Source organism: Magallana gigas, chromosome 5 (assembly GCF_963853765.1).
Source record: "Magallana gigas chromosome 5, xbMagGiga1.1, whole genome shotgun sequence".
Lineage (NCBI taxonomy): Eukaryota > Metazoa > Mollusca > Bivalvia > Ostreida > Ostreidae > Magallana > Magallana gigas.
The window spans coordinates 39,447,996-39,461,420 of NC_088857.1; the positions used below are offsets into that span (position 1 = coordinate 39,447,996).

At 32.0% G+C, this 13,425-nt stretch overlaps 1 protein-coding gene across 1 annotated transcript; it reads right to left on the bottom strand.

The window, feature by feature from the left end:
- Positions 1-1,230: 1,230 nt before the first annotated feature.
- Positions 1,231-13,188, bottom strand: LOC105334201 (uncharacterized). The gene is made up of 10 exons (XM_011437568.4): positions 13,048-13,188; positions 11,913-11,966; positions 10,589-10,645; positions 10,351-10,431; positions 10,163-10,198; positions 9,708-9,782; positions 9,334-9,489; positions 4,822-4,988; positions 2,153-2,278; positions 1,231-1,642 (listed from the first exon to the last, which is right to left on the bottom strand). The coding sequence occupies exons 1-10, from the start codon at positions 13,097-13,099 to the stop codon at positions 1,538-1,540; spliced, it is 909 nt and encodes a 302-aa protein (XP_011435870.3). The 5' UTR covers positions 13,100-13,188; the 3' UTR covers positions 1,231-1,537.
- Between the last annotated feature and the right edge of the window lie 237 nt (positions 13,189-13,425).

Here is a 13,425-nt window from a genome sequence, read left to right on the forward strand (position 1 = left end):
ATAAATCATGTGATTTTATGCAGCTGGAATTAATTGAGCTTAGCTGTAAACCCGTATGTCTGTTAAATTGCAAAAATTAGTGTCAATTTACTCCACCTAACTCAGCCCTGAAACCGAGTACATTTTAAGTTTTGTTTTCAAAATCAACAAATTTTATTTTCAGAATGTTTTTGTTGTACATGCACTTCAGTGAGCACATACTCGGAGAACGGAGTACAAGTTTGAGAACCAGTATGGGATGAGTTTTATAACATTGGGGCCTGGTAGAGCGGACAAGTTCTTATGAAGCTATGTTTGCTTTTATCTAAAGTCTTTATGTGATAAAAGATATTTAATTTGGGGGACGCCAAATCTTTAAATGTAATTGGAATTTAAAAAGTTCCCCTTTTGATAAATGGGGGGGGGGGGGGGGGGGGGGGTTATTAAATTTTGTTTTCATAGTTGTAGTATTTCAAATATTAAAGAAAGTATTTACATTCTGTTTTTATTACAAACCGTTGTCGGAAATATTTGTAATATTTTCACAACAAAAATAAACTCAATTGTAGTGTAAAATGTTAAGAGATTGTTCTTAATCAAAAAAAAATATTCCATGGCCAGTACATGTTACTCAAAAAGAACGTCATTGAGCTACTTTTTGACAGTGAAAAATAACACTTCAATCAACAGATCAAAGGTCTATAACATACAATAGACGGTCAGTTTGTCATTATCGGGATTTTCCTTTGATTAACAGTACTGTATTTTTAGTTTATGGTAGTTTACATTGTGGTATATTATATCGTATTTTGTACTTTGTCTTTTATTGCATTATTTAACAAATGACTTTTCTTATTACTTAATTCATACCTTGAGTTGTATTGTGTCAAACGGAACACCACCATATCAGTTATCCATAAATACTATAAAGTCCCTGAATTTATTTATTTCTGTATGCAGCCTTTAAGAAACATCAAAGTACTCATCATAAATCGTTTAAGGTAAGGAGCTTTAATTGATTGTCTCGGTTTATTTTCTTTACTTTAAACTAACGTGTAAACATTAAAAAACTCATGTTGGTACCGCTGTATCAACTGCACGTTAATATCTAACGCATATATAGAATTACTTAATTCATAATTTATTTAACATTCGCTAAAGTCTACAGCCAAAGGAATGAGATTCCATTAGACATGATTGTATGTAGTACCTTTTCAAACGACTAGTTAAATAAATATACACAAAGTCTTCCATCATTTTAATAACTTTCAAACAAGAGGGATTGTAGTTCTCATATTCTGAACAAAGGCGATAGTAAGGATATGTTTTACTGTAATTATTGCCCCAACTTCGATAATTTTTCTAACACTAATACAGCAATAGGTGTATAGACCTAAGTACAGCAGACGACTTGAGCAAAAACTTGATTTTGCAGATTAGGTTTCGCTATAATATGAGGTGGAAGATAATTGCTTAGATTTTTTTGACAAATAAATCATACTTCTGACCAAATATAAACTCCTAAATATGAACAATTAAGATATTTATGATCTTTGTATCACCACTCTACAATGTAATAGCTGTCTGCGTTTTGCCGTGTGTTTCCCGAGGTCGAACTCAGTTCAAATATCTGAGGTCCATGTCCGCATATTTGTACTGATATCTAAGAATAAAACGAGTACAGTACATTAGAATACCATAGCAAGACATCTGTCCTAATAATACATATTTGTGGTAATTTCTTAAAGCAAGAAGAAGTAAAAGAAGTAATAACTCTTTAAATATACATATAAGTATACATATTATTGGATTCGAATGTTCATAGCAGAAAATATTTCGTTCATCTTAAAAAATTTCGCTCACATTGAAAACGCTCAATATATTCAAATTTTGATAAACATTATCATAAAACTGACATGAATTATCAGCTATACAATCCGGTTAAAGATAAGATACACATTATCTTCGGATATTTTGGCAGTTTTTTCAATTTTCTATCTGGTAACAGTTAGTTTATAGTGATTATATGTTACATTGATGATTTCTTTAAAAAAAAAAACTACAGATGATTACATGTTCTCAATGAAATTCGTTTCGAAGACTTGTCTGACATTATTCTCAAAAGAGAAATTAAATAAAATTACTAATCTTTGAAACATTATTTAGTGGTTACCTCAAATCCTGTTGCTGTGCATTTAAGAAATACACCCGAGAGTACAGTGCCGTCAGAAACGTATTGTCCAAACAGAAACGTTGCTACGGGTGTATACTTGGGGATTTGAGCACAGTTCTGCATTACCTGTTGCAAAACAAATTAATTGTATAATAAATCTTTATTGGTTTGCTAGGTATGTCGCATTCGTAGAAAAAAAGTACATTTTGATGATTTATAAAATCTTCATATAACTAGACACGATCTCGTTGCGAGCAACGAGTGGGTCTTCCGTCCGATTTTTGAATAGATTAGATTAAACTTATCACTTCAAAGATAACATCGTAGATCTAAGCGAAAAATAGTAAAAAAAAAAAAATTGCGGCAATCGGGGCTTGAACCTAAGTCACCTTGGCCATGCCCACGACTATATCGACTGAGCTACTCAGACTCTCGATTCAAAACTTTGACGCTTAATTTCTCGAGAATGCCTGAATTACATGAAAGCACCTTGTTGCGAGCAACAAGTGGGTCTTTCGTTTGATTTTGAATTGATAGGGTTCAATTAAACTGTTGACATTTGGTAAGATTTACTAACATATTAACTTCCTTTTAAACTAATTTTTCAACCTACACTGCGAAATGCAGATTTCTGGAAAACGTCATTTTTAAACTTCAATATCTCTGCAATGCATTGTCCGATTTTAAAACGGTTTTCAGTTTTGTATTCAGTACAAAAATGTCAACAAAACGCATATGCTTTAAAATTCCAAAAATCGAAATATTAGTATTACTTCCGGTGACGACCGGAAGTGACGGACGACCTGCTCATATTAAAATTTGATAAGTTTAAAACATATTCTGATGGGAAAAAAATTGTAAATTATTTGATTTAAAAAAATTTTAAAACACAATTTTCCAAAAATGCTGTTTGAGCGGACCGGAAGTGACGGACGATCGTAGTTTTACCTGATCGGCCCTAGAAATTCAAAAATCTATCATTCCTGAAACTTTCAATTTTCTATCTTTAATCGTTTTTGCGAAAAAGGGAGGACAAGATCACTTTTTACAAATAGAAAAACGAATATAACGGCCGACCGGAAGTGACGTCATCAACAAAAATGTACATGATAAAAGACCTTGATATTTTGTATTATTCGTGAAATTTTCATAAAAATCCATTGAAGCATATTTGAGATATTTGAGTTTTAAGAAAAATGTTAAGAAAAAAAAGAATAATAATAGTGAAAAATAGAGAAAAAGAAACCTAACAAAAACAATAGGGTCTTCCGTTGGAAACGGAAGACCCTAATAACACAGATATAGAATGATGATAATCCTTTTTAAAAGATATAATCAAGTTCCATGCATAATTATCCTTGAAGCATATATGAAGAAAATTACTCTTTTAATCAGAGTTTGAATAATTTTAAAAGATACACAAATTACTTAAAATCATCTTGTATGTACATGTATTGTATAACATAATTAACCTATGTCACAATATGACGCACATGCAAAACGTATTAATTCGCTCGATGTTACGTTTAATTTTTTTCTTCTATCAAATTAATGTCATTTAAAAAAAAAAAGTAATGAGCTTCAATCATAGAAAATCGATCTGTAATGAATGAATCTGAAATCAGTCAACCTTATACGAGTTTATAAAAACCTAGAACAGTTTACTCTATTATAAACTGCTTTGCATTGTATAAAATAAAACTGTCCAAGGTTATCTTGTATACCTTAGTTAAAGCTATACACGCTATAATTTACGTCAATTTTGAATGACAGTGAAAACGCATGTGTTTGTCTACTTATAAAAGTTATCCTTAATCTGTAAATTACAATGGTGAATTCCATCTCGTTACAAAGATATAGATTTTTAATTGTTTATTTTCCTGCCAGGAAAATATACCTTTTCATGAATATTGATGAAGGAAGAGCGAAACCGACCTCATTGCGCATGTCCGCGGAGAACTAGGTGGTCGTTATTGTTTGCCTAATTAAATATCCAACTTGATTTTTAATATGCTTAACAGTTGTTAATTTGAAATACATACATGTATAATGAGTAAAATACGTTTTGGTCATTCACGATACCCTTACTTCTGCATTAACACTTATAGGATCTATAAATAGCACATAGGGGGAAAACACAGGTCTACGTCATTTTTTACAGGAAGTATTCATATCTACTCACATGCTTGTATTTTTTTCTTTTGTTTGTACTCGTATATCGGACAAATTTATGCTTTACTGAAAATAGCCTTTCCTTTGTGAAACTATCACAATTATGAAGATGTTGACCCTTCACCAGTTGTGGTATGATAGACTAAATTTAGCTGTCGATATCACGTGATAGATTGATATTCACGAGGAGGCATTACTTTCCTGGCAGGAAAATAAATATTTTTTATTGTTTAATATTTGATATATTTGTTACGTGATCGAATTGAGCATCATAATTAATAGCATAAAGGTAACTTTTATTAGTAATCAAACACATACATTCTCCCCTTTATTCAAAATTGACGCAAATTATTGCGTGTATAGCTTTAACATTTGATCTTATTCCTTAAAAAACCCACAGGAGTATGCATAAATGATTTAAACGATAAAGAATCAACATTACCATTGTTACATCGATCAAAAATATTACATATGCCATCATAAAGGTAAACTCTCACATTAACTCCTTGTGTCCACGTGCTTGGCGAACTAGCTTCACACGTTCTAAGAAGGAGAGCTTCTGACTGTGAGTGCATGTTGTCAGTACAAATACCAGCATCGGCGTGGGTCAGTGGAACTCCAGTAGCCAACGCCCGAACAAAGAGAAGGGGGTCGCACGCTGCCGCTAAAATAACCGAAAAAATGTCTTACACAACTTTCGCTAAAATAACAGAACAATCGTTTTTCAAGGCATTAATATACAACTCATAACAAAGAAAATCCTCTCCATCCACAAAACAGCGGTTTCAACCCAGGACTACTATATAATATGTAAATATTTGAAAGAAAAATCCCAAATTCTGAGAAACCTTTTAAATGACGAATCAGTCCAAGAATAATATTTTACCATGGCTTACATGTTCATGTTGTTGCATGTATCTATGATCTAATTTTACATATGAAAATGTATCGATAATTGAAAAGTCAAACCATTCTCTTTTTCCCGCAAAATTTAAAACTTTGGTGAGACTTACCTTGGTTAAGTCGAATTCAGATTGTAATTCTATGAGTCATAATGATCACTGAAGGGATTATGTGAGATAGTAGTAACCCTTAGTATTTAAAAAAATAACATTTGGTCGATCATAATGCATTGGTTATTATCATATTCTTTTCATTATACCAGTACATAAAATTATACATTGTCTGAAATGCCCCCATTGCAGGGAGTGGTGGGAGGCACATAATCCCTTTATTGATTTTTTTTGGCTCATAGAATTACAACTTGACTTCGACTTAACCAAGCTAAGCCTCGTCAATTTGTAAATTTCCTCATGATCACTTCCAGAATTTTGTGAGACTTTAAAGCGCATTATGATCAAATGTTGAAAAAATAATAAATATATAACATGATCATAATACTGTTCTACCCACAATAAACTTGTCTCCTAATTTATTGTTTCTTTTTTATTATTATCTTGTGCGGCACAGCTGATGTGATTCGTCTTTATCCACAAGGATATCTTTTTCATAAAATTTTGAAAATAGTCCTGCGTTAGACCATTAAACTTTTCTTTATATTTCACCCACAGGTACAGCTGCCAATTTTGCTTTTGATACGGATGCCGATCTAACACTGTGAACCGAATACGTCTGTATTGACTCCAGAAATGTTCATCATCATTTTATTCCACCGTAATACTGTGTCTCTTGTGACTGCTTTGTGAGGTTTAGTATAACTTACTAAAAGTTCTTCATTCTTATTAATGCAGTTCTTGATAAATATTCCTTCACCACAACGTATATACAAAGTCTCCTGCCTGGAGGGTGTGCTTGCATATGTACAACATGCGTTTTCTAACATGGTCTGGATTGTTTTAACAGTCTAGAAAATTCAATAATATATTCATTAAAACATGTCTCATATTACTAATATGAATAAAATGAATTGATTGAGCTTGTGTCGATTTTTTTAATGCAATTAACATTGTCAACTTTAAAGTTAAAATTTTTAAACTTAAAGTCTTCACGAGAGACCATTTTCTGAATTGTTGAAGTACTAACGATACCACCCACGTCCATGAATCGCTAGGTCTTGCTGGTCGAATATTATAAACTCCTTTCATATATCTTTTGACAAGGCTTTTTGATCCCACACTGATATCATCTAGTTTTATATCTAAAGCTGATAAAGCTCCTCTAGCTGTGTTTATAGAGCTATAACTAAGTCCATTATTACAACGAACAGTCAAACATTCAAGAGCGTTATTTATAGATGGTGAATATGGACCATTTTTCCGTTTAGGTGCTCCAATATTTGTTTTGTATCAGATTCTCAAAAAACTCAAACCAAAATATATTACAAGCATCTCGAAATAATTTATGTGAATTATTTTTTCTTCTTTTCCATTTTCCACCTATTTCGATATTTTCATGATCATACAATGTATATATGTGGCTTCTCAGCCCATCAATGATGCATCAGTCTTTAACGTTAGAAATTAGTCTAATTTCAGACTGAATATTAGGGCACCACCTAGCAAGTTCTTTTTTCATTTCATCATTTATTGACATTATTGCTTCAAAGTTTCCTTTTGCTTCTTTTCATTGTTTCTGATTCTAACAATATGTAATGTAATTGTTCCAACTCTGTCGCTGCAAAAAATTGAATTAATGAGTCCAGTGACTCGAGCGACAATACTTATTTCAGCATAATTTTTGTTTATCAATGAAAAAATTCCTCATAAATCATTTCTTTTTTCTCTTCAGTCAATTCAACGATCATTCACTCTGAATTTATTATGTTACCCGAAAAAGTAATACTTTTATTAGGTTCAAATTGACTTTTCTTTTCATGAATCACAAAAACTAATCATATTTTCAAGATATCTTTTTGTAATGTCAACATTTTTTCTGCACTCTTCTACAGTATCTTCAAAGAGTAAGATATCATCAATGTAGGTCACACTTACATAACCTTACGTTCAGGGTTTTTCAAAAATAGGTTTGAGAACTTTTGAACTGCTGAAGACAACCCGAATGGTAGGCAGGTATATAAGGAATAAAGAATCGTTCTATTCTTTGAGTATTATGAGGTGATAACTTTTGTCGGGGCGTGATCGAATCCAATAAAGCCCGAAGTGCTGTTATTGTATTGTAACTTGTGACCGATTTTGCTAGTCTTCAATTTCTTTAGCTGTTTTGGTAATATCATCACCGAATAGCCATGCTGTATATGTGACAAATTGTTCACACAAATGCAAGTATTCATATCCCAGTTCTGGTTTTATGAGGTCTCTTCTTGTCATATCCATTTCAGTGGCGTCGGAAGCAAATTGAAAGTGGGTGGGGGGGGGGGGTATACCTATAGTTCCCAAAAAAATTTCTTACCTACCAAAATTTTTTCCCCCCTAATCATGAAATTAGGGAAAAGGGGGGGGGCTAGTATACCTTTAACTCAAACTTCTAAATATTTCAATATGTTTTCTAGGTCAATTTCAGATCAAATATGTTTACTGCGATAAAAAGTGGAGGGGCTGAAGCCCCTATTATGCTATGTGCCTAATGGTTAGGTCTAACTTTGCAAAAAAAGTGGGGGGGGGGGGGGTTAACCCCCCGGTTCCGACGCCTATGCATTTGTCTGTTTGCATGATCAAGCAACTCTAGGCTATTTTTACACCCATCCACGATCTTTTCTAATTTCTGCTTTTGTGAATCATCTACCTCCTTTTCTAACACTGCTAATTTATCAGCCACTTTAGCAAGAATAATTGCAGCGATTTCTATGCTCTGCATTTTTCTTTCATTGGTTCTTGCTTCTGGGGATATAATATCCCACACAACATGATTTGTTTTCACAACTTTAATACCTTAACAATTGTCTGGTCTTGCATTATTTTCATCTTTGATAAGATATTATCGTAAGACATTGTTCCTCATTCATTCCGTTTCTGAATAGATCAGTTATGTTTGAAGCTAGAGTTTCATCTAATTTCACATCACATATTTCTCTGCTTTAAATCTTTAACTCATATTTGAAAACCGACTCTGGTTTCCCTGAACAGTTTCTCTATCTGATCAATCTTTTTTTCTTTTCAAAGACGTATTATCTGAATTTTTAAAATTATTTTAGACATGTTGTACATTGGAATTTTCGTCATATGTTTGATCATCATCAAAACATTCAAAATCATTATCGTATTGCGACTCTTGCAATTCATTTTCCATATTTGTTACTCAAGCTACCAAATTTTCGTCTCGTTTCTTTCGGTTTTCAAGTATTGTACTTAATATTGTCATCATTCGTTTGCATTTTCTGTACCATTTCTTTCGTTGTGGACCTCATCCAATTCATAGGGGTTTTTTTTCCAAACGCTTTCATTCGTAGCACCTACCATGCTTTTTCTTTTCCTTCGTCGCTTGAGCATCAAGTTTCGAACTCTTTTTGGTAACTTCTAAACTCATCTTTACGTTTCTCCATATCTAATTCTTCTTAAAAACGTGCGTTACTTCGTAACTGTTTCTGTTGTATCATTTGTTTTGTCCTATTTTCAAACATGCCACAAAGAAGTCGCAAACACTGGTTTACGGCAGTTGAAAAATAAATACAAAACTCCTCAAGTTTTGTTCAGTTATGACCGTGTCTAAATTATTGCTGGTAGAAATAATTAAGTTAAGCCCGTTAACTTAGACACAACTTTTGGTAGCACATAAAAGAACAACGTCCTTCCCTTGTCGTTACTTGTACTACACTGTTGTTGCACATATTTACTACTGTCTTACATAATTCCAGAAGTGATTATGACGAAACAGAACTTCCTTTTCCCACCTAAGATTTTAAATTTCTAAAGTCCTAGATGCTGGATTAAAATTCATCGAAAGAAGGATCTCAGATTCTAAAATTTTCAACTCACATACAACGGAGTACGAGCATGAATAAATAGGAAAAAAAATCAATTAAAATCCTCTTATCATATTTCGTTCTTTTTGAATTTACAAAAATGATTTTGGAAAACTATGAGTCCACTTACACACATTTAACATCGGTAGAGTAGTTGTGGGTATCGGTGTTGTCGTTGTCGTCGTAGCTGTAGTGTAGCGAGCTGTTGTTGTTGTTTTGGCATGCGTCACATGGTGTGTTGGCTGCGTTGCAACGGTTGCAACTTCATGTGGATAACCAAGAATGTCTGAAAAAAATTATTAACACATATTGTGAAAAGCAAATCTTAGTTAATATCCTATTTAAAGGAATCCTTGAAGGACAGTACTAGCCTGAAATCGGTACCAATAAAAACTAATTTAGTAAATGCGTTACAACCTGGAGGTCGATCGACAAAATATTGACTGACAAACAGACAGAAGAACAGACGTAAATTAACTCAGCATCGTTTGATAAAATACCTACTTTCCAGCTCCCACAGTATTTGGGAAACACAAATCAAATTCATATGGTGAAGCATATCTCTCTTGTAATGTTCAACTGAAGAGAAAGAATTTCACAATTATAATAAGTCAATTTTATGAAGAAAATAGAAAAACAAACCCAAAAAGTGACTATAAAAGGAAAACTAATAAATATCCAACTGTCTTTATAAACGTTATTTTATTGCCTGAGTTGTACAAATTTAACTAAGTATTAAATATAACATCGCAGTCTAATTGAAAATTATTTTATATGAAAAAGGACAGGACAATTTTTAGATGTTTTGTTGTTTTAAAAGGATGAAAAGAAAAAAAATTCAGTGGGAGATAATTTAATTACAAACATAGATCATATTTCCTAATGACACTGACATACTTACGAGTCACCTAAGTTGATTGAACTTTCATATAATAAAAAAGATTTAAATAAATACTTACGTTTGTCACTGAAATGATGATCTATATGACCATGCGCTAAAGAGAAAACAGATGAAAAAACTCCATATATATATTTCTGCAATTGTTTTGTTTATGGAATTACAAAGACAGGTTCTGAAGCTGTTATTAATGGAATCTTGAAATACGGTTAAAAAATCAGTGAGAACATCGATGTCATGGACTGTTACCTCTTTTTGCTGGAATGGCTTGAGGTGGTTGCTTATTTTGCAAGGCATACAAAAGCATATCAGCGTAAAAGTCTTTGGAAACTGAAATTTATCGAAATGTAAACAACCCTGAAATAAGTGTTCATTTACTATTTTGCTTTTGGCGTATATTTAAACACATCGCGAGTGGACTATTCTACAACAAAAGAAAACACGAAAAAAGTAATGTAACTGCTGCTTTCAATAATATTCTACTTACCGTTTAGTTCTGCATTATTCGCGTCGTGAACAAGGTGAGAAAATCCCTTTATAATCTCTACAAATAAAGTAAAACTAATGAATTATATACTGGTAATAGCTGTCACTCTCAATTTATTAAGACTATGTTAGAGAGGGCTTTTGGTTAAAGAATTGATAAATTTAAACTGTTCTATTTACAAACAGTGACATCATACATACATATATGTATATTCCCTTTTGTTCGGTTGGTTTTTAATATTCCCTGAGGATGTTCTTTTAGGTTTCGTTTAAATTATATAGACTTGGTATGAACAGAATATACAGGTAACACAATCGCAACTTCTCGGGCCTTTCCGACAGGCTCGGAAAAACACCTCGAATGTATTAACTCTGACTACTGGATGTTATTAGAATTTTATACAAAATGGAGTCGCTTCTAAATAAGATAAGTAAGTAATTTATTTATTTATAGTAACATGTGTATACATTTCCAAGTGTAATATCAACAATAGTAAGCATTGATTTAACACCCGGCCGTCGGGCCTATATGCTATTTTAAGGACGTTGGATCCTGCCATCAAAAGTCTTAAAGTTATTTCTAAAGTATTTTTTAAAAATCTACACACATAGCTTAAATAAAATTCAAAACAAAATTTTGGGGTCTATATGCTTCATCTGGCGCTACTGTGTATTTATGAAATACTTTACATTTAAGAGTAAAACAAAAAAATGTAATATTATTTTTTTTTAAAGGCATAAAACATATATCTACATAATTTAATTCATAAAAATGGGCATGCTATTAATTCTATAAAAGAAAACTATCCCGCAGAAACGCAGTTACAATATCTAAATGTATATCAATTAAATGACAAATAATGAAGTCTAGCTCACATCTCAACAAATCGTAAAATGTGTTGTATTTATAGAAAGTTTTATGAAAGGGGGCGCCTATGTAATACATTCGAGGTTTGTTAAATCTTTAATTACACGTAGATTACTGAAAACGTTACTCTTATCCGTATGCTTTGAAAATAAAACAATTTTACAGTTACATACATAATGGTTCAAATTACGTTTTTCTTCACATATGCGTAAGAATATTTATCGGAAGTATGATTTGTCTACTAAAGGTAAAGCTTATTCATGCCTTGCTATTTCGGAAATCAACAAAACGGTGTTATACATGTATAGACAATTAAATGCATGTAGCCTAATGCTTTCGTATTATGTTAACAGAGCTGACCAATGATATTTCATGCCGATAATTCCTTTAAAAGTAATACTTGTCCCGAACTCTGCCGGAAAGACCTGAGAAGTTGCGATTGACAGGTAACACCTACCGTCACGTTTGTGTTCGTTGTCACATACTTCTACAGGTACCGCAAAAGATGCATCTGAATAAACAGAAAAAAACATAGTGGTATTAAGTGGTATTCATCTATGTACAATGCACCTACATGTATTATAGTATTAACTATTTTAATTAAACATGTTATACCATGAGATATACTGCATATTGGTATTAATGATATACTAATTTCATAAATATGTCTTTATTTTCATGTTGCTAAGTAGATATGTATTTTATACATTTTATTAATATCTGTGAGTCAATACTCACTAGAAATACCCCCGCTCTGATGTGAATATACAAAAAAGCATAGTCAACACTTAACATTTTGCATCTGCGATAAATAGTTGCTGAAAAATCTTTGATGAAAATTTGTTAGAAAATTTAGACTAAAAATAAACAAAGTCCTTATTTAACAGGACGTTGACGTCCGATTGATACAAAAATAGATCCAACCATATGGCGTGCCTAAACGAAAAGTGTTTTAAAATTTCAAGCACCTGCAATGAATAGTTGCTAAGAAAAATGCGACAGAAATTTTTGTTACGGACAGAAGGACAGACAGACAAAAGGGCAGAGAAACAGATAGACAAACAGACAGAAAGACACACAGGGGTAAAACAGCATACCACTTTCTTCTTCGGAGCGGGGGTACATGTATAAAAACATTAACAACAACATATTATAAGGTATAACATGCATAATACTTTAACGTTGTTACTTATTAATTTGTTTTAACTGGAGAACTTGTCAATCTTTTTCCCAAATATAAGATGAGAAAGTCAGTTTTTTTCAGATCTTCTATGTAAATATATCATGAAGGACAGAGACACTGTCGATATCAAGATCTGCATATATTAAGGATGGTGACTATGATAAAAATAAAGAAATTCCGACTGCACCGGATATAACGTTTTCCCCCTTATAATAATTCCTTTTTTTTATTTGAATATATATATATATATATATATATATATATATATATATATATATATATATATATATATATATATATATGTTAAATGTGAATTTTGGTGGAAGATATATAAATATTTAGAATAAAATAAATAATTAAGCATTCTATTGGATACCTTTGAAATTCATTGATATCATATTTGTCTTACCTAAAATGAACAGAAAAGAGACTAGCACACATGAAAAAATATAGTTAACCATTACGACAGGTTCTGCTGAGATCGAGTTCCAAGGAATATTGAAAATGTGACAAAAGACGGTAATTAGGTTCCGCTCCTGGCCAAGGCTACCGATAAGATCAAGAAGTCATGCAAGATAACACAAATGTGATCAGTACATAGCTTTAAATGATTTTACATATATCAATTTTGTGATTTTAATAGCTCAAGAAAAAACTATCTACTAGATATGTATATAAAACGTTCTTAGAAATCATAATCATCGTTAGTGAGTAAGGCAAAATATAACATATATTGACCAAGAAACATGTAAACTTCTAGACCTCATCTTCTTGGTAACCATAATCA